This window comes from Gopherus flavomarginatus, chromosome 16 (genome assembly GCF_025201925.1).
Source record: "Gopherus flavomarginatus isolate rGopFla2 chromosome 16, rGopFla2.mat.asm, whole genome shotgun sequence".
NCBI lineage: Eukaryota > Metazoa > Chordata > Testudines > Testudinidae > Gopherus > Gopherus flavomarginatus.
The window spans coordinates 17,475,824-17,497,611 of record NC_066632.1 but is presented as its reverse complement, the minus strand read 5'-3'; the positions used below and the strand labels follow the sequence as shown (position 1 = coordinate 17,497,611).

Sequence of the window (21,788 nt, the reverse complement as noted above, 5' to 3'; positions counted from 1 at the left end):
CCAAAGTCCTTATAAATTTGAGGCAAATAATGATGCTTTATAACAAACTTTACAACAGTTAGGCTGGTGGTGTTTTGAGACTCCTGGTCCATGACTAGAGCTCCTAGACTCTCTATATGGTAATGCAAATACACACTCCTGGTGCCATTCATGCAAAGATCTCAATGCATTTTGCACATAATTAGCCTCCTAGCACTCTTGGGAGGTGGGAACTATGCCCATGTAATAGATGGAAAGGCAGAAGGTAGAACAGAACCCAGGAATCCTGACCCCTAGACCTCTGCTCTAACCATTTAATAACACTCTGCCTGAAATTATACCATTCTGAAATTTAGTTTTGTTTTATAAACATGTTCCTCCCATGGTCTCTGGTCATTGTATGGCACTGTGTCAGTGTCAGCACTGAAAGACTCTTGCAGTTGAGACTATCATTGGCCTGGCTCAGAGGAGACCATCCTACGAGCTTGCTTCCAGCTAGCCTAAAGCTGCCTTTTGGGTTCAGGTCTCCCATCTGGGGAGAGGAAAAATCATGGCTAGCTGACTGTTGCATGCATACTCTAGCGTATGACCGGGTGGCAGAGCAACTGGGGCATTGCCAAAAGCAGTGCCATGAGAAGATAAAGAGGCTGCAGGTCCAGTATAATGAGGCCCAGGATGGCAGCAGTTCATCCTACTCAGAAAGGAAATGTGCCTGTTTACAAAGTGCACTTCTGAATCCTAGGGACTCCACCCAGCCTGGCAGAGGAGCACCTTGCAAATTAGTCATTAGAGGAGGTGCTAAGCAGACTCTGAGAACTACACAAACCAGAGCAAAGAGGAGCAGTGCAGGTGGTGCCTGGTAAATTGCTGGGATCTCAAGGTTTCTTGAGCCGACCTAGCACCTTGGCACAGCTGCAGAGGTAGCAGCTGAGCCAGTTTGGAGGTGGAGGAGGGGTTCTCTACAGCAGGTATGCAGCTCTTCACTGAGAACTGTTCCAAAAGGGCAGATCTTGATTCCCATATCACGTTGTAACCTCTACCCCACCTTCTAAAGTTTTGTATCTAAGTTCTAATGTGTCCTTAGCCTTTGTACCTCAATGAGAGAGTGGCTTTCAAGTAGGCACTGGAATGCAAACCTGACTTGGAATCTCTGCAATACCAAGGAATGCCAGGAAAGCAAAGATGGCTGGGAGACTGCTATTAACTGTACCATTTGCTTTACATTGTAGCGTCCACCCCTGCAGCACAGGTGACCCAGAGCCAGCAGGGAGGTAGGTGGACCTAGATCTGCAGAGATGGAACCTTGAGGTCCAGGGATGGGGAAGAGCAGAGAGGTTCTGTTCCTGGAAATGCACAGAGACACAAATAGGGACTCTGAATTGATGTGCCAGTTGTAGAAGCGCAAATGAGAGTTGCTATGAAAAGAGAGGCTAAGGCACTGATGCAGGAATGTGTTAAGAATGAGAGGGAGATGTGCAGGGAAAACAGACAGATCCAGTAGGAGTTATTTAAAGGAATATGAAAATGTCTGCTGCTTTGACCCAGCATCTGCATCCTTCATGCCCTCATAATGACAGGTAGTGCAATAATTCAGGGCAACAGCAGTTATGAGACTGTCCTCCTACGCCCCCACTTCTTCCTAACCTTTTCTCGGGCATCTTACTTCTCTGCAAGAATGTGGGAAGGAAAATGTGGCCAAATGAGAGGCACTTGCAAGAGAATAGCCCCAGTGCCCTACCCTGGTTTGTATGTTAGAACTGAGTGCAGCTTGTTTGTGTGTAACAAAGTTTATTCTTTGCATACTTTGCACATCAGCAATACTGCCCTTCAGCATCAGTACAATAGCAGTTCACACCTCCATGAACTCACTTGCTGTAAGGACATAACCTCATCCAGAATATAGCTCTGATCCCACAGTAATCCATTCCTTCAAGAACTTCTTTGCTGGGCCAATAAATGGAATTGTCTAATTAAGAGAGGCTGGTTTTAAAACAGAGGTTATATTCACTTCACTTGATCAGGATCTAATTCTCTAGTGTGTGGACATATCATTCCTTATTTGTGCATAATGCTGACAACCTCAGATGGAACTGCTTGTCTGTCTGGCTATTCATGAGTTGCTGTCATGGGTTGCTGTCAGTCTGGCTGCCTTAGCGCTCTGCTGTTCACTTGCTTTCACATATGTTATGCAAAGTGCAGCCGGCAGATACATTAGTGGCTGAACAGTCCTTCCAGCTCAGCAGACACATCCATCTAGCTTTCAATCTCCTGAACATATGTTCCACCATCTTCCCGCACCTGCTGAATGTATTGCTCAATCTGTGTGTCTGCCGTGGCAAGGAGAAATATGAGGTCATCTCCAGGCTGAAGGGAAAGCATGTCCATGCTCTTGCTGCCAAACATCTGTGCAACATTTCATGTTGATCACCCAGCTGTCTTGCCCTGCTCTGAACCTCTCCAGCAGAGATAGATGGGAATGTCCTGAAATGGCTCAGGACTTTCCTCTTGCACAAAACTGAAACTACTATTATCCTATTCAGTAATCATACAGTGCCTTTGGGAGAGCTAGTGAGGCGGTGGAGGCTGGTGCCCCAACAGTATGCAGACAGCACCCAGTTCTGCATAACTTTAATGCCAAACATAAATGACTCAATTTCCCCGCTTGCACATACCAAGCTGGGAGGGGACCTACAGACTGCATTTTTTTCCAGAAATGCTGATTCTACTTGTTCTCAATGGAAGATCTGGATGACCATGTAAACTGGAGTAATAGTAATAGGATGAAATTTAATAGTGAAAAGTGCAAGGTCATGCATTTAGGGATTAATAACAAGAATTTTAGTTATAAATTGGGGACACATCAGTTGGAAGTAACAGAGGAGGAGAAGGACCTTGGAGTATTGGTTGATCACAGGATGACTATGAACCTCCAATGTGATATGGCTGTTAAAAAAGCTAATGCGGTTTTAGGATGCATCAGGCGAGGTATTTCCAGCAAAGATAAGGAGGTGTTGGTACCGTTATACAAGGCACTGGTGAGACCTCATCTGGAATACTGTGTGCAGTTCTGATCTCCCATGTTTTAAGAAGGATGAATTCAAACTGGAACAGGTACAAAGAAGGGCTACTAGTATGATCCGAGGAATGGAAAACCTGACTTAGGAAAGGTGACTGAAAGAGCTTGGCTTGTTTAGCCCAACCAAAAGAAGGTTGAGGGGGAATATGATTGCTCTTTATAAATATATCAGAGGGATAAATACTGGGGAGGAAGAAGAATTATTTAAGCTTAGTACCAAAGTGGACACAAGAACAAATGGATATAAACTGGACACTAGGAAGTTTAGACTTGAAATTAGACAAAGGTTTCTAACCATTAGAGGAGTGAAATTCTGAAATAGCCTTCCAAGGGGAGTAGTGGGGGCAAAAGACATATCTGGTTTTAAGACTAAGCTTGATACGTTTCTGGAGGGGATGGTATGATGGGATAGCTTAATTTTGGCAATTAATTTGGCAATTGATCTTTGATTATCAGCAGATAAGCATGCCCAGTGGTCTGTGATGGGATGTTAGATGGGGTGGGATCTGAATTACTACAAAGAATTCTTTCCTGGGTGCTGGCTGGTGAGTCTTGCCCACATGCTCAGGGTTTAACTGATTGCCATATTTGGGGTTGGGAAGGAATTTTCCTCTAGGGCAGATTGGCAGAGGCCCTGGAGGTTTTTCGCCTTCCTCTGTAGCATGGGTCACAGGTCTCTTGCTGGAGGATTCTCTGCAGCTTGAAGTCTTCCAACCACAAGTTGAGGACTTCAGTAACTCAGACATAGGTTAGGGATTTGTTACAGGAGTGGATGGGTGAGATTCTGTGGCCTGCATTGTGCAGGAGGTCAGACTAGATCATAATGATCCCTTCTGACCTTAAAATCTGAGAGTCTATAAGTGCTCAGCCCCACTGAAAAGCAGCCTAGGACTTGGGGGGACTCAAGTCCCTGCTCTTTCATAGACTCCCTGTATGATCTGGGGTGTCTCTTAGCCTCTCTGTCCTTCAGGTCCTCCTTCTGTACAATGGAGATAATGGCAGTGCTCTGTATCACAGGGTTTTACAAGGGCAAATACATTAAAGTTTGTGAGGTGCCCAGACACTAAGGTGCTGGGGGCCAGATAAATACCAGGGAGAGAGTATGATTTTATCTTGGTTCTCTTGTAACCAAAAGCAGCCGAACATATCTGGTATGGGAGCTGCATTGTTGCTGCACTGGTAACAGGTTAGTAGCTGTATGCTGTTCAGTTGGGCAGCAATCTTTACTATACGATTTTTACTTTGTGCACAGGCAAACACTATGTTGCTTCCACAAGCAGCCATGTAAAAGGCCAACTCAGTAGCTGGTATTCTGGTGCCTGACTTGATGTGTTCCTCATAGTCAGAGCAGACACGGCCATGGTTATCTCAGTCAGCACATTACCCTTTGCTTAGCACAGACCCTGCAGTTTGAATTAACGTATTATATTTTTTGGCACTGATGGTTATTGTGCCAGAGCTTTGCCTTAGAACAGCTGACTGTAGAGTCACTGCTTTCCAAGCTAGGGACAAGACAGTGATAATGCACTTACCTGCTAGTGCAGGGTCACCAGTAGAGCAGTTTCAGTACCTTTGCTCATAAATGAAATACCATAGATTCAAAGAAACTGCTCAAGTGGAATTTAGTCTTCTAGAGCTAAACCATGATTTGCTTCATCTTACGTTACTGTGAAGATTGGGCAGTGACTGTCACCCGTTGCTTAATGCCATGGCTGAACATTATCTGTCTGTACAGACTTCTCTAACAATGCTACTGTGGAGATGCTGAAATGTGTTTGTCTTGCCTGTGCCGAAATTTATCTCAGAAACCTCTGAAGACTGACACCTGAGCGTAATCCAAGGCATTGCTCAGGTCAATAAAGACTTTGTTAAGGTGGTAGTTTGGTCACTGGACGTTTTTCTGTAGCTGCAAGACAGCAGCAAACTCCTCGACAGGAGTGCATTTTCCACCATCACACCATCTGAGTATATGGTGTCCATAAGACCATAGATGCTAGAGATGGAAAAATCCTGTTTGTCTGTCCTTGGCTAGTGAATGCTACAAAATGTTCTCCAGGACTTTGCCCTGTCTAGTTTTGAATGTCTCAAGTAATGGCTCTTTCACTGTATCCCTTGAAGAGACCTGTACACATCTGAATAGATCTGTACCCTAAGGAAGTATTTTCCTAACATCCATCTTAAATTTTCCTTCTCTGTATTTTATCCCATTCCTCCTAGTTATACTGCCTTAGATCATTCTAACCAATTCCTGGGTGCATATTGCCTCCCTTAGTCATTGGTGCATTATACAAATCACATATTAAGAGTGGGATTTTCAACACATTCCACTTTGGCCTAATTCTGCTCCCATTAAGTAAAACTAACATTGACTTTGATGTGGGAGTCAGACCAATGCTAAATGCCTTTGAAAAGCCCACTCTAACAGTCTTCAAGTTAATTTAATATTTGTGGGCACCATGCTTTTTTGTCCAGAAATCTGTCTGAAACATTTTATTAATAATAATCCCCAGCCCCTGTATAGCACTTTCCATCAGCAGGTCTCAAAGCACTTTACAAAGGAGGACAGTATCATTACCCCCAATTTATAGATGGGGAAACTGAGTCACAGAGATGCACAAGGATGCAGCTGGGGGTGGGTCTGAGGCCAGGAGTGGGCCATGGCTGGGGCCAGAAGTGGAAGCAGAGCTGTAGCTGGGCCTGGGACTAGGTGCATCTCTGCTCCCAGCCCTGACCCCAGCCTCAACCTTGAGTGTGGAACAGAACTGTGGCCAGTGGCCAAGACTAGGGGCGGGGCTGAGAGCAGAGCCACACCAAGGCTGGGGATGGAAGCTAGGGACACGGCTGAGGGTGGGGAGGGGCTAAGTGGTTCTCTCTCCTCCCCCTCCCATGGGGGCTAGCCTGGGCCCTGCAGTCCCCCCCCCCCGACATTCCTCTTTGCCTCCCACAATTTGGGAACCTCTGTTCTAGGCCATGCTCCCTGTTGCTCTCTCTAGAGCTGCCTCTAAAATTAGCATAGTCCTTGTTGGGACCTTCATTTGTGATGAGGCTGGTGTTATTTTGCAGAACTTTTCTCTGCATTCAGATATTGCAGAGGAGTTCTGTTGCTGTGGATGGTATGTCCCATCCACAGCTATAGAGTTGTACATCACTTTCCAGTCCAGACTGGGGGCTATTATTGTATGAGTGTTTATTAACACTTTTCCTTAGGAGTTCAGTGGGTGCAGTGAAAGATGGTTCTGTGCTTTACAAGCTTTATCACCTACACGAAGCATGTCAGAGTTATTCCACATCTGCTATCCCATGTGAGCAAGGGTATTCCTTTTGATAATAGGTTGGTGACTAAGCAAAATATTCAAACTGTTGATGTGCAATGGATGCCTCTTCAATATGCAATTCACCTCTGTTTACCATAGTTCAAGTTGCAGTAGTTTTTCTAAATGAGCCACAATTTTTTTTAGTGGTGGTCTCAAAAGGTTGGTATTTCTCAATTACCTGAAACTTAAAACATGGCATGTAAATAGCCCTCAGCAAAGAGTTTATCTAGAACTAAGTCCATCGTGTTGAGAAGGACTCTTACCTCCTGCTCTAGCAAAAGCCATGTAGAGTTGGACCTTGCAAAGGGAATTAAAACCAATAGTAAAAGGTTCTATAGCCATATAAATAAGAAGAAAACAAAGAAGAAGTGGGACCGCTAAACACTGAGGCCTAATATCTAAACAAATACTTTGCTTCGGTCTTTAATGAGGCTAATGAGCAGCTTAGGGATAATGGTAGGATGACAAATGGGAATGAGGATATGGAGGTAGATATTACCACATCTGAGGTAGAAGTCAAACTCAAACATCTTAAGGGACTAAATCGGGGGACCCAGATAATCTTGATCCAAGAATATTAAAGGAACTGGCACATGAAATTGCAAGTCCATTAGCAAGAATTTTTAATGAATCCATAAACTCAGGGGTTGTACCGTACGACTGGAGAATTGCTAACATAGTTCCTATTTTTAAGAAAGGGAAAAAAAGTGATCCAAGTAACTATAGGACTGTTAGTTGACATCTGTAATATGCAAGGTCTTGGAAAATATTTTTGAAAGAGAAAGTAGTTAAGGACATTGAGGTCAATGGTAAGTGGGACAAAATACAACATAGTACTATAAAGAGTAGATCGTGCCAAACCAACCTGATCACCTTCTTTAAGAAGGTAACAGATTTTTTAGACAAAGGAAACATAGTGGATCTAATTTACCTCAGTTTCAGTAAGGCATTTGGTACGGTTCCACATGGAGAATTATTAGCTAAATTGGAAAAGATGGGAATCAATATGAAAATTGAAAGGTGGATAAGGAACTGGTTAAAGGGGAGACTACAATGTGTCGTACTGAAAGGTGAACTGTCAGGCTGGAAGGAGGTGATTAGTGGAGTTCCCCAGGGATCGGTTTTGGGACCAATCTTATTTAATCTTCTTATTACTGACCTTGGCACAAAAAGTGGGAATGTGCTAATAAAGCTTGCGGATGACAGAAAGCTGGGAGGTATTCTAACACAGAGAAGGACTGGGATATCATATAGGAAGATCTGGATAACCTTGTAAACTGGAATAATAGTAATAGGATGAAATTTAATAGTGAAAATTGCAAGGTCATGCATTTAGGGATTAATAACAAGAATTTTGGTTATAAATTGGGGTCACATCAGTTGGAAGTAACAGAGGAGGAGAAGGACCTCGGAGTATTGGTTGATCACAGGATGACTATGAGCCACCAATGTGATATGGCCGTGAAAAAAGCTAATGTGGTCTTGGGATGCATCAGGCAAGGTATTTCCAGTAAAGATAAGGAAGCGTTAGTACCATTATACAAGGTACTGATGAGACCTCATCAGGAATATTGTGTGCAGTTCTGGCCTCTCATGTTTAAGAAGGATGAATTCAAACTGGAACAGGTTCAGAGATGATTCGAGGAATGGAAAACCTGTCTTATGAAAGGAGACTGAAAGAGGTCGGCTTGTTTAGCCTAACCAAAAGAAGGCTGAGGGGAGATATGATTGCTCTTTATAAATATATCAGAGGGATAAATATCAGGGAGGGATAGGAATTATTTAAGCTTAGTACCAATGTGGACACAAGAACAAATGGATATAAACTGGACACTAGGAAGTTTAGACTTGAAATTAGACAAAGGTTTCTAACCATTAGAGGAGTGAAATTCTGAAACAGTCTTCCAAGGGGAGTAGTGGGGGCAAAAGACATATCTGGCTTCAAGACTAAGCTTGATAAGTTTATGAAGGGGATGTTATGATGGGATAGCCTAATTTTGGCAATTAATTATCTTTGATTATTAGCAGATAAATATGCCCAGTGGTCTGGGGTGGGATCTGAGTTACTACAGAGAATTCTTTCCTGGGTGCTGGCCTGGTGAGTCTTGCCCACATGCTCAGGGTTTAACTGATGGCCATATTTGGGGTTGGGAAGGAATTTTCCTCCAGGGCAGATTGGCAGAGGCCCTGGAGGTTTTTTCCCTTCCTCTGCAGCGTGGGGCACGTATCACTTGCTGGAGGATTCTCTGCACCTTGAGGTCTTTTTAAACCACAATTTGAGGACTTCAATAACTCAGACATAGGTTAGAGGTTTGTTAAGGAGTGGGTGGGTGAGATTCTGTGGCCTGCGTTGTGCAGGAGGTTAGACTAGATGATCATAATGGTCCCTTCTGACCTTAAAGTCTGAGTCTATGTGGTGCCTCCTCTGAAAAACCACATAATGCAAAGCTTATTTTTTTGTTTGGCTGCATATTTTGGCCTCCTCTTCCCTATGCTCTCATGCGATGTTTTTGCTTTTGAAAATGTCTTTGTGTCCCAGCCAGTTGGACTGAATTTCCCTAGTGCAATATGGCAGAGTAGCAAAGGCCTGTGTCTGTGTAATGATGGCATTTTACCTCTTGAATGTTCCTGTAATTAGTGGAAAGAGCATAAGCTTGAGAGCTACTGCTGCTGTTGAGAGCAGCATGGAAATTCTGCATTCTATCTCTCCTGGAAAAATACACCGTCCCTACTCTTGCGACTTAGAGGATAAGTTCTCCTTGGATTACCATAGAGAGTAAAATTGAATCCACCAAGTCCAAGACATTCAACTCCCTTGTCTCTTACTGTTCCCAAGATACCAGGGTTTGCAGGGAGTGCAGCTACGTGATCATCGAGAGGAAGATAAATCACTGCACGTTTTCCTCTAAAGGAGACAGTTTCTAAAAATAGGAGCCATGCTGGAGCTACGAAGAACAAAAGAACTCTTGGGAACCACCTCTGCCATTGTCCTTCTCTCCATATATGCGCTCTCTAGCTCTCCACACCTAGCTACATGCCCATCTGCCAGATGCCATCTATTCTCCATATAGATTGGAAGTCTCCATTAGAAGTCTTCAAAATCTGTCATTTTTTTGGTGTGTCAGACTTTAAAGATTGCAGCTTCTGTCCCCTCCCCCTGGCTTTCCAAACTGGTGTGACAGCTTCCTGAACACAGCCCATTTAACATGATTCTGCAGTTTGTTACCAGACTCTTTTATTGTTCCCCTTTAAAAGAAAAGTGTTTGAAACATTCTTTCTGGATCCTAGAGACATTTGTCCTTTTGCTGCAGCATTTTCAGGCCAGACGCGATCACAGAATGGTATAAATCCAGAGTAATCCCAGAGACTTCACTGGAGTCACTCTGGTTTTAGATTGGTATAAATGAGATCAGAATTCAGCACTCACTCTGGGGGATATTTTTGAATCACAGAATGTTTAAGGCTGAGATTTTCAAAGTAGTCTAGAGGATTTGGGACTCTGGAATAATGGGGTTTACAAGTCTACTCCATGATTTTAAGTCTCAGCCTGAGTCTTTAAGTAAAAGTTCTTTTCTTTGAATGATCACTGTGTCTGTGCTCCTCGCTTCCCTTCGTAGCTATGACAACATTCTGGACTCTGCACTTGCTGGGGGTGTCCTATTATTCAGTCATTTTTATTGCACAGTAAACGTAACTGGCGCTTCATGAAACAAATGCAAGATCCTTGAAAATTACGAGGTTGCTGCCTTAGAATTTGCTGTCTTCCTAACAGAGGAAAGCAAACCCCAGATGCTAAAAAGCACAGAGACAGCACCCATGAGAAGGTCAGGATTGGAAAGATCCAAATTGTTCTCTTCCATGGAAGAGAAAGAAATGGACTGCACCCTGTTAAAGGTCTAAAGTAGCTCTCCGAGGTCTGAGCCTGCATATGCAGAGTACTCTAAGGAAAGCCTGACTCCCCTGCAGCGCCACATTCCCTGAGAGCCCATCGTGCCTCTGTCAGTGCTGGCAGCTTACCATTTCCTCTCTCCATAACTTGTCTTAAGGCTAACTATTAAAGGATCTCTCATTAGTAATGGCCTAGCTCCCTTGTACGGTCAGTGTTGGTGGCTGCTGCACCTGTTAATTGGGTATCCCCTCATCTCTGCTTGCAGTGTGAAATGCTCAGTAAATTCTCTGGTTACTGTGTAAGAATCCTGTGTGTTGACTACCCCTTCACCCGATCTGTCAGGGTGCAGGAGCACTTTCAGACTGGACCTGTGGTCTCTGCAGGCTGCATCTCTTCGTTTAACTGGGTAATCCTAAGGCATAGCTGGCTTCCTGGGTTAGAGCCAGGGAGCTACAGAATACTGGGATGGAGAGGAAGGCAGCACTGTAGCTACTAGGAGAACTGTGTGACCCGAGATGATGATGACCGAAGCAGGGTCATGAGATGTTGATTTATCATGACAAAGACATAAAAATCTTTTCCATTTGGTGACAGAAATCAAACATGGGTACCCAGCTGGGATCCTAAAACAAAACAAGAAGCAAGGTGGGTTTAACTGACTACTGTTCTGACTCCTTGAGCCATCCGCATGGCAGGCCTATTCTGGCAAAGCGGAGATTGGAGTGAGCTGGACACTGGTGCCTTGAATCTCCCTTGCCCTGCATTTTGTATAGTCCCTTACCCCAAGGCAAAGTGGCTGTCAAATGCTGTCAGCTCAGAATGGTGGCAATTTACCCCCTTTGTGGTGGTGTAAGTGGCAGCAGGGCCATGGAGAAGCAGGTCCTGGAATTCCGCATTGCATTCTATATGTAATGCAGCCTGTGCTTCCTGAAAGCTTCAGCTGAATGGAGCTGTGGCTCTCATTTGCTTTAGAGGTGATTCAGGAATGGAGCATATCACACCTGTGCTCCATAGAATGTACTGGCTGTTAGCCAGGATCTGTAGAGCTCTACAGTAATGTAGGTCTGCACTGTCTAAGACCCAGTCTGTTCTAGGGAAATTGTTTAAAACATCCCACTGTTGCCAATACTGGCTCTGCTATCACCAGTGTCCACGTTGTGTGTCCTAATGTGGACAGACTTCTGCTGCCATTGTTAAGATCATAAGAGTACCAGACTGGGTCAGACCAATGGGCCATCTAGCCTTGTATCATGTCTCTGGCCAGTGCCAGAGCTTCGGGAGAGTGCACAGAACAGGACCGTTGTGGAGTGATCCACCCCGTCTTCCCCTCCTGGTTTCTAGCAGTCAGAGGTTTAGGGTTGTCCCAAGCATGAGTTGCATCCCTGACCATCTTGGCTAATAGCCATTGATGGATCTATCCTCCATGAACTCATCTAGTTCATTTTGAACCCGGTTATACTTTTGGCCTTCACAATGTCCCATGGCAATGAGTACCAGAGGTTAATCGTGCATTGTGGAAAAAGTACTTCCTCTTGTTTGTATTAAACCTACTGCCTATTAACTTAATTGGTTGACCCTTGATTTGTGTATTATAAATAAAACTTCTCTACTTGCTTTCTCCACACCATTTATGATTTTATAGACCTCTGTCATATTCTCCCCCAACCCTTTAGTTGTCTCTTTTCTAAGCTGAATAGCTCTAATCTTTGTAGTCTCTCCTGGTATGAAAGCCTCAGAAATCTTTGTTGCTCTTCTCTGAACCTTTTCCAGTTCCATGATATCCTGTTTGAGATGGGGGGTGGACCAGAACTGCACAGTTTTCAAGTTGTGGGCGTGTATTGTGGCACTGTTTTTGTTTGTTTTTGGGGGGGAGGAGTGTTTTTTTTCTTGTTTTCTATCCCTTTCCTAATAGTTCCTAACATTCTGTTAGCCTTTTTGACTGGAGGGAAGGATTTTCCAGTGATTAGGGCACTAGCCTGGGATTTGGGAGAGACGGGTTCAATTCTCTGCTGTGTCACAGATGTCCATTGTGTCCTGGGGCAGGTCATTCACACTCTCTGTGCTCAGTTCCCCTCTTTGAAATAGGGATAGCAGTGCTGCCCTGCTGCCTAAGGGGTTTGTGAGGTGACTGTGAGACATTCAGATATGAGGGTAATGGGGAGAGAGGCAGATAAGTACCAAAGATTGATAGGGCATGTTGTGAGGCCTTTCTTACTGTTGTTTTCCCTGAGTTACTTTTGCTCATTTGGAATTCTCTTGAACTGACAGCACTTGGATCCCCGCTTGCAGTAGGCATGTTTGGTAAAATGGGATCCATATATTGAGTTGACATGCAGTGTACAATAGCAGACCACTGCGCTGATAACACTCCAGGCCATGGTAAGATGAGATTGGCAAAGCAGCCTATGGGAGTTCAGTATCCAACACCCATTGAAATTAGACATTTGAGCACCTAATTCCCTTGGGCTTTTGGAAGTTCCAGCCTTAATGGTTGCTCACATTGTCCATATCTCCAAGTGCAGCCTCCTTGGCCTGAGACACCTGTGACTTAACGTGGATACCCATCATACAGTTTGAACAGCTCCACCCTGTTGCTGGCTTTTGTGTTCTTGGGATAAATGTTCATCCCACGGGCTGTGTCTGGAAGTCAAGCTCAAAGGCTGTGTAGGGTATGAACTGGCTTTCGATGGAACACAGAAATTGTTCTTATCATTTGTGTTAGGGGACCATGTTGGAGCCCCTATCACGATCCAGGACCCTACTGTACTGTGCAAACGCAGAACAAAAATATGGTCCCTGCCCTAACAAGTTTACAGTCCAACTGTAAGAGAAGAGATAACAGGTGGATACAGACAGATGGGAGAAGCATAAGGAAACAGTGAGACAGCTGTGATCAGCTCGATGGGCAGGGCTCTCGGCATACAGCGGCCTAACTGTTGTGATATTTTTTGTAGGCGTCATGGCAAAGGAGAGATTTGAAGGAGTATAATGAGTTCATTTTGGGGGTGTTAATGGGGAGCATGTGGGGCAGCATGGGAAAACGCACAAAGGTGCTTGTTTGAAAATTTAACAAGTGGGTGGATGAGGGCTGGGATCATGGGTTGATCAGAGGCGAGGGGTAGAACTTTCGATGCTGAGATGAGTAGGGTGTGAGGATAGGCCACAAAGGGCCGTGGAAGTGAAGACAAGCAGCTTAGAGAGGGATGACATGGTCAAAGCAATAGGCCAGAACCGTGCTTCTTAGCCTGCGGCCCAATCAGCACAGAGATGCGGCCCATGTGACATCCTCAGGGCCTTAGAGGTAGTATTTGATGCAGCCCACAATAAAATAAATAGGTGGGGAACTACTGGGCTAGGACAATGATCCATTGCATCAGCATTTTGAATGGATACCTCTAGCCTGAGGGCAGGTCAGTCCAGCTCAAGGGCAGTAGAGGGCACATCACTGTGTTACTGTGTTACCTGCACAGGTTCCATCATTTTCACAAGGTTCCCTTTGCAAGGGTTCTTTACAAAAAATCAACCACCTCCCAGTTGCTTGACTTCAAATGAACTGGGTGCCCTTCTCAAGAGAGGGTGGATGGGAGCCAGGCATTGAAGCATGTGCATTTTAATTTTAAACTGCTACTGGAAGAATGATTATAGATCAAATCGTTGGTGCACAGGATTAAACCCTCTTAAGTGTGGGTTAGAAATGCTACAGTAATCTCAACCCGGCTGCAGGAGGGGAGGAGGCGCAGCAGAAGCAGAGGAGGGGGCAGTTATCTGCCAGGAAAGCTTTTTAACACAAAATATTATTCCAAATGGCAGTAAAGAAGCCAAGATTCGGCCCTGATCGATGAAGCTTTCCTTCTCTCTGTTGCAGATGAGCCCGATCCTGCCCTCTGTGGTGCTGTCCCGATCACGCCTCACAGGAAGGAACTCTGGTAAGTGCTGATGCTCCTGGAATAAATCACACATTTGTGTCACTGCCACTGAACCGATCCCGAGAACTTTCACTTTTAACAGAGCTTCTAGGTAGTAAAGCCTGAGGATGCCCCTCCCCCTGCCGTCATTATCCTTCCTGGCCAAAGAGGAGCTCCCGTTTGGAGCCAGCCAGTGTCGCTCCTTGCTGTTGAGCAATATTGGGCATCTTACTCTCACTCACGCTTGTCAGGCAGGGCTGAATGCATGTCCAACCCAGGTGTCCTACTTGATGACATCATTGGGCCTCCGAGCCCAACCCATGCAACATTCTCAGTCTTAAAGTAAAAGAGACTAGAGTGAGGAATCAAACACAGCTCTCCTGATTACACCTCTCAAGTGTCCTATGTTTCCCATCATGACATGCTACAAAATGGCTTTTGGGAGGGAATGGAGGTGCATGTCCTGCCATTCAGTCTTTTGCTTTTTCTTGTTTCTCTCTTCCCCCATATCCACCAGCTGCCTGCATGCACATCACCTCCTGCAGGGGTGTCTGAGGCCAGGTAGTGCACCATTCCTCTCCCAGTGCCACCATTATAGCTAATGGGGGCTTGCCTGCAGCCATTATCTCTGAGTAGGCTGGCAGTGGTAACAGAGATTGAAGGTTGATGGAGGGATGTTCAAGGAGTAGCTGTGGAATATGATGGAGAAAGCATGTCAGATATTCTGTCCCCCACATTGTGCCATTGACTGATAATTCTGTAGGGCAATACGGACCACTGACCTGCTCAGAATCCCCCTTGTTTATCCTGCTTACGCAACATAACTAGTGCCCAGCACATTTTAATGGGTTTATTTTTGTATCCAGTGTTACTCAGTGGTCTGATCCTTCTTGAGTTAGGAGTTTCCTTAATGAGTTATTCTTAATAATACACATGGGATTTTCACCTTTCCTTGGTGACCATGGAGAAACTCTCTTCCAACCAGCAGTTATTTTGCTTGGGTAAAAAAGCTGGAAAAATAGATGTGAATTTGTGAGGAGAGGAGGTTTCTTAAAACAGAAAATGGCAGTGCTGTGTGGGAATTTTGTGGGCTGGCATTTGTTCGATCTTAGCCAACAAAGGTGCTTTGTTCTCAGTTCAGTAGAACTTGACCGGTTAGATAATGCAGAGCGGCTGTTGCGGTTTTTATCGCCTCTGGTCACCTCTGCAATTGGAGGCATTTGAGTCTCCTGTCTGTTAGGTTCTCTGGCCCAGTGCCCATCATAAGGAGCAAGTGGAATTCTTAGTGTTTTTCTATGAGGAAGGCTTGGAATGAGAGAGAGGTGGTGTATTGAATGACTCAGTTGATTAATAAAAGACGTTCAGGGGGTTTCCACTGAGACAGGTTTGTAATGAGCCAAAGCTATGAGTATTTGGTGGCTGGTGCGAACTGAACAAGAGGGGGGTCTCAACCCAGATGTTAGTTGACAAGCATCCGCATCCACATCACACAATCACTGCCACGTGTGTCACTGACAACAGAGAAGCTGAGGACTGAGTAGGCTATGGAGATTCAAGTGTAGTCCTTGTAATCCAGAAATAAGGTATATTGGCAGGAGCTGGTGTGTGGAGGAATCTTACCTTGCTCTCTGACTGTACAGAGGCCTGGAGTCTGTATGGCTGTCACTGTGCTGCCTTTTGCACCGTGTGTGCTACACCCAATCGTCTTTGAAGCAGTACCTCTGATAGCTGCCATTGGACTATCGCTCTCAGCATGCAATGCTCTTTCTCAGTCAAAACCTACTGGGACCTGTGGTCTCCACCATCTGCACCTCTATTTTAATAAAGACACTTGCCTAGCTTTTTTTCATCCATAGATCTCCAAGGTAAAGGTGAGTAGATCTTTGTCCTTGTATTTGCAGAGGGAGTAGGAGTGGTTCAGAGCAGTTGAGCAGCTGGTCAGTGGCAGAGAGGGGAACAGGAGCCCAATCTGATCCACAGTTGCCGGCATGTGGTGTTCACAGGCACCTCTTTTTAGATTTCTGCTGTACCTCTTTCCCAATGGGGTTGAAATTTTAGCCATAGCTGACCTATGGGTGTTGCTTCTCGAACCCTAGTCCCTTTGGGCATCTGCCCATCTCCTTCCCCTTCCTACCAGCAGCCATGTTGGCAGTAAAAAGCCTTCAGCCCTTTCAAAACTGGTGCAAACACCATAGGGATCATCTGTGAATGATGGAGATTGTAATGTCTTCCCCGCAAGACTGCAATTGCCTTAGCAGCAGTGACCTCGTGTCTATTTGCTCCACTTAATGCAGATGAGATGCAGCCATCATCCTGGCAGACGGTTCGCACTGTTCTGTTCTGTGCCCTACTGTAGAAAGAGTAGGTGCGGGAAGAAACCTTTTTAGGGCTTATTCTCTCTACTTTGAACCCCTGCCAAGGTGTGAAGGGATGCTCCTGCCCCCATTGGCTTGTGGCCCCTGTACAGAATGCTGAAGCTGGAGAAACAAAAAAAAAAATAGAGGAGCAAAATGGTTCCTAATTTTTCACACTTCCTCTAGAGAGCTGCCAGCTGATAGAGCTTTCCTCTGAATAAGCCACTGGCAAGGCTCCTATGTCTGGACTCAGAGAAGGTTAAAGGGTGATTTGATTAGTCTGTAAGTACATACAAAGATAACAATAATGGGCCCTTCAATCTAGCAGAGAAAGGTAGAAGCATGATCCAATGGCTAGCTGTTGAAGCTAGACTACTTTAGACTGGAAATAAGATGTAAATTTTTAACAGGGAGAGTAATTAATGACTGGAGCAACTTACCAAGGATCTTGGTGGTTTCTCCATCACTGACCATTTTGAAATCAAGATTGGATGTTTTTCTAAAAGCTCTGCTCTAGGAATTATTGTGGGGCATTTATCTGGCCTATGTTACACAGGCTATCAGACGAGATGATCATAATTCTAACCGTGGAATTTATGGATCCAAAAGGCAGGGTGCTTGGGGCCATGCCTGCACCGTCCATTAAGCTCTATGAAAGCCTCACTGCTTCCTGTTCGGCCTCATAATAAAATATCTGTGCTCCCACAACAGCAAATATCCATGGGCAGCTTGGTAGAAAGAGTGATAGAACTGTCTAAGAGCCTGTGTCCCAAAGGTCTCTGCAGAGGGTGAGGTGGATTTTTGAGAAGGGAAAGGGAAAATTTTGTTTAGGTGGGTTGAACCAGTAATCCAGGAAGTGATGATGGAAACGTTCAGCTGGACTTCAGGAAACCCTTTCTAATAGGGTCACTTCTAATATGTGGGTCAGCTTCTTTAGGGAAGCTGCTAACGCTGCTGGAATCTTTGAAATGAAACTGGACCAAGTCCTTGAGGATATGTAGAAGAAATGCATCTTGCACGTGGCATTGGGAGGGGGAAGGAAAAAGTGGAATAGGCATCCTAATAGGTCCTTTCCATCCTTAGTATATTTGATTAACAGATCAGCCTTGTTAATTTTAAATGGGCTACATACAGGGGAAGCCTGGTGATGTTCTCTGACATTTATTATGTAGGAGCTCAGAGTATATGACCTAATAGTCCCTTCTGACCTTAAAAGCTATGAAAATGAAGTGATGTGTTTTATGTAAACAGAAATGTTTGTTCATATCCTTTAACTAGCTAATAAATGTCAAAAATTATTTACAGCACCAGGAATGAAGAACATGTAGAACTCAAGAAAGGGTTTTACAGAGCAGATTCCAGGGGTTCAGCAGAGCTAAGAAGCATGACTGTGTCTGGCAGCACATCATGGGATTGTTCCACTCTAGAGACAAGAGGAGGTGACTTGAGAGAAGAAAGCACTTTAGAAAGACTTTCTGGTTTGAAGGACTCAGCAGGCTCAAAAGAAGTGCAGTGTGTAAATCCTTCACACTCAATGGAGTCCACGTTTACAGTGGAGTCCAAGATTGTAAATACTGTGCAGATGGACACTGATCAACTGGAGAGCAACTCTGAGGACGTGAACACTCACAAGGCTACAGCAGAAACTTCCATTGCTTGTGCTGGAGTACAGTCTGTGAGTGGAGAGGAAAAATATCATAAAAACAAACCAAAGCAACTTGAAGCCTTCAGCAAAGAGCACTTAGTTAAAAAAAAGAAGGGCACTCAGAGGTTTGACTGGATTTCTGGGCACAGTGAGAGTTCTAGTCCTCACTATAAAGACATAAACAAGCCAACAGATGGAGCAACTAACTTATCCACCAGGGGACAGGCTGTGCATGAGGTGCCTCGTCCGTTGACTCTGCCAGTATTCAGAAAAACGCTAAACCCTGTCTTGAGCAAGTCGAAAACTCTGGAGAGTGTATCCTCCCACAGGACAGGGCTGGCAATGGAGGCCAGTTTGAGTGACTTGAGTTCTCTTAATGCTGCAGAGTGGACATTGCAAAAGCCAAGCCTCCAGATAAATGCAGATCTTGCTGTCAGCAAACAGTCCTGGACGGTAAACGCTGAAGACTCTGTGGAGCGAATCCCACTGATGTCTCTAGAACCGACTCCCTGCAGCTCCTATGACATTGAGATGAGGCCGTATGTGTGCAGTGTCTTGTTAGAGGAGCAGGGAAAAGACGAGGTTGGCCAGGAGGAGTATCCCACCGTGTACACGTGCATTGAATGCAGCATTTACTTTAAGAAAAAGGAACACTTGATGGATCACATGCTTCAGCATAACCAGGGACCAGGGCAGGACCAAGACAGAGATGCAGTTGGAGGTCCGTGTCAGTTCTCCTGTAACGAATGCGGATGGGCATTTGGGGACCCTGGCTCTCTGGAGCAGCACAAGAGGCTTCATCAGGAGTCCAGAGAGAAAATCATTGAAGAAATCCAGAAGCTCAATGAGTTTTCAGACGAAGGTCGAGAAGCCCGGCTGCAGTGCCCCAAGTGTGTCTTTGGAACCAACTCCTCTAAGATCTTCGTCCAGCATGCCAAGATGCACGTCAAAGAGAGGAAGGACCAAGGCATGAAGAATGTGAATCTCTTTGGCGGCACTGGCAGTGGAGAAATGCATGACAGCCCAGTGCACAACATCTACAAACACTTAAAACCAAACAAACACACCCCTGTGCAGGTGCAGCCACACAGCAGCAGTAAAGGACTCAGCACTTGCATGCTCTGCAGCTTCCCCGCCCCCAATGAAAATATCCTAAAGGAACACATGAAATATGCCCATTCCCATCTTCCCTGGGACACAGAGATTTTTGAAGAGGACTCTAATCAGCCCGGAACTAGCAGGGATGCCTACAGCCCTGCTAGGCCAGGCCGATTTTCAGAGATGGATTATTTTGGCAAAGCCGAGAGACTTTTTCCCCAGCCTCACCGAGAAAGCAAATCCCATTATGAATCTGTCCATGGTTTTGCCATGGGTCACCAGAGACTCAGTAAAAGCAATGGGACTAATAAAAAGGACTTCCAGACATCAGAGTTTTACACCAGGAAAGCAGCCCCATACGGTGCCCTGTACAAAAACGTAGGGCTGTCCACCCTTACCTCAGCAAAAGTTTGTTCTCAGTTTGCCCTGCAGCAAATGAAAAAAAAAAGCACAATACACCACCTTGAGAGTGATGGAGACGATGTCAGGAGTCAGCCGGAGGGGCTGGAGGAGCTCAGGCACAAATGGGCATTGGCAAATGATGTTGGGAGCATGGAAGAGGAAATTTCTTTAACCACGGAAATAGATTTGACTGAGAATAGAAGCTTCAAACCCTTTGCTATTCCTCAATCTGCTTTGGCCCTCAAGAGGACTTTCGGAGACACCTTGAAAGCAACAGACTCTTTTATAGCATCGGAAGAACAGCAGCATCAGTTACAGAAGATGGTCCCTGTTGTCCTTCTAGAGGAGATGAACCTTCATCCCCAAAAGACAAAGTGGCCGAAGGGGAAGCTGTACAAGAAGAAAATAGCAGCTCCTTCCAGGGCATTCGTGATGGACGAATCCCTCCCCTTAGATATTCTCTTGCTGGACTCCCCTCTAGAGGGTTCCCTAGAGCTAGATGACCTCTTGGATACAGACTCTCCCATGCTGAAGAACGAAGAGAGGAAATGCCCGTATTGTCCTGACAGGTTTCACAATGGGATTGGCCTAGCCAACCACGTGCGGGGACACTTGAACAGGGTGGGTGTGAGCTACAATGTCCGTCATTTCATCTCAGCAGAAGAAGTGAAAGCTATTGAGCAAAAATTTTCCTTCCAAAAGAAGAAGAAAAAAGGTAGTATGTACTCAATTTATTATTTTTTACTTTTTTTTTTAAACTTTTTTTTTTTTAAATTCCTCCCACTGACGCTGGGTATGTATATTATGGTAGCTGGCCTGAATCTCTGAGTCTCTTGTCACAATACAACATCCATTCATGGCTTTTTCATCTGGCTTTTCTCTTTTGGCATTACCACCTGGCTGGGGCTTTTACCATATTATGTGCAGTAAAGTCCTCCCTTGGGCTTCCCATGTCTGGAAATATTGGTTAGGTGCTTTTAATATTGGTTAGCTGCTCCTGGATGATGCTGACAAATTGTCCTTCTTTTCGCAGTTGCCAACTTTGACCCAAGTACTTTCAGTTTAATGCGATGTGAGTTCTGTGGGGCTGGTTTTGATACACGTGCCGGTCTGTCCAGCCATGCCAGAGCCCACCTGAGGGACTTCGGTATCACCAACTGGGAGCTCACCATCTCCCCAATTAACATCTTAAAGGAGCTGCTGGCCAATTCATCCCAACACCCTATGCTGCAGTCTGCAGTAGGAACGGAGCCTTCATCCCCAAACCGAGAAAGGGAGGTGCACGGGTTTGGACACCGAAAAAGCATGACCCCCATGTCCGAATGCAGTATTCCACGGTCTCCTTTATCCCCGTTCCCACCTGCGTGGGGAGACGAGTCCATGCAGTCCTTCCGAGACGGTAAGCAAGTCCTGAACTTACCTTGCAAGCCGAAAAGTGTATTTACTGCTAATCTAAGGCCAGATCCTGCCATCTTTACACTGAGTAGAATTCGATGGAGGGGACGATTTGCAGAGCAGAGTTCTTCTCTGCATGAATAAAGGTGGCAGAATTGGGCCCCTTGTTATTAATCTCCATCCGTACCTTGTTATCCGTTTGTCTTGCGATAAACTGAAGCTTGAGCTGTGCCAATGAAACCTGACACCTGCTTTTGAGCAGGCAAATAGATCTGCGGTGGTGGAGCAATAGGCAAAAGAACCTGCCTTTCTCTTCACACACAGCACAACATCCTTGTAAGCTCCTGTGGAGAGACCCACGTCTTACCACTTAGGAGCAGTCACCTGTATTTGAAAGAGAAGGATTTTTTTTTTTTATTAGAAGGACCATTCTCCTGCATTGAATTGGGTTTCTGTCACTAAAACCTATAAACCTGGAATGAGAGTTGGCCCAGTTTTTTCCTCACTCAGCAGAACTTTGGTAGGAGGGAGAAATGGCAAAGTTGAAGCCACTAGGACCAGTTCAGTGGCTTCCAGTTATTTATTTATTCTACTAACAATCAAGTGTGAATAGAGTCCATGGCCTGAGAAGTTGTGCATTTGCCCCATCTGCTGCACTCTCCCTGAGCCTAACATAACTCTGAGGGACAGGTATGTGTTCAAAGTAACTATCAGCCACCCCAAACAAAATT

At 45.1% G+C, this 21,788-nt stretch overlaps 1 protein-coding gene across 9 annotated transcripts in view; it reads left to right on the top strand.

Moving 5' to 3' along the window:
• The window catches only part of WIZ (WIZ zinc finger), a 160,209-nt gene that overhangs the window by 79,392 nt on the left and 59,029 nt on the right, over nucleotides 1-21,788 (top strand). For 4 of the 9 annotated variants that reach the window (XM_050925739.1, XM_050925736.1, XM_050925738.1 and 1 more), the window contains 3 exons: nucleotides 14,124-14,184; nucleotides 17,823-20,380; nucleotides 20,696-21,061. The exons of 1 other annotated variant lie outside the window; for it this stretch is intronic. In XM_050925739.1, the coding sequence (XP_050781696.1) occupies nucleotides 14,124-14,184; nucleotides 17,823-20,380; nucleotides 20,696-21,061 (2,985 nt within the window). The remainder of the gene's footprint in view (nucleotides 1-14,123; nucleotides 14,185-17,822; nucleotides 20,381-20,695; nucleotides 21,062-21,788) is intronic. 4 more of the 9 variants (XM_050925746.1, XM_050925745.1, XM_050925737.1 and 1 more) reach the window with 3 other exon arrangements.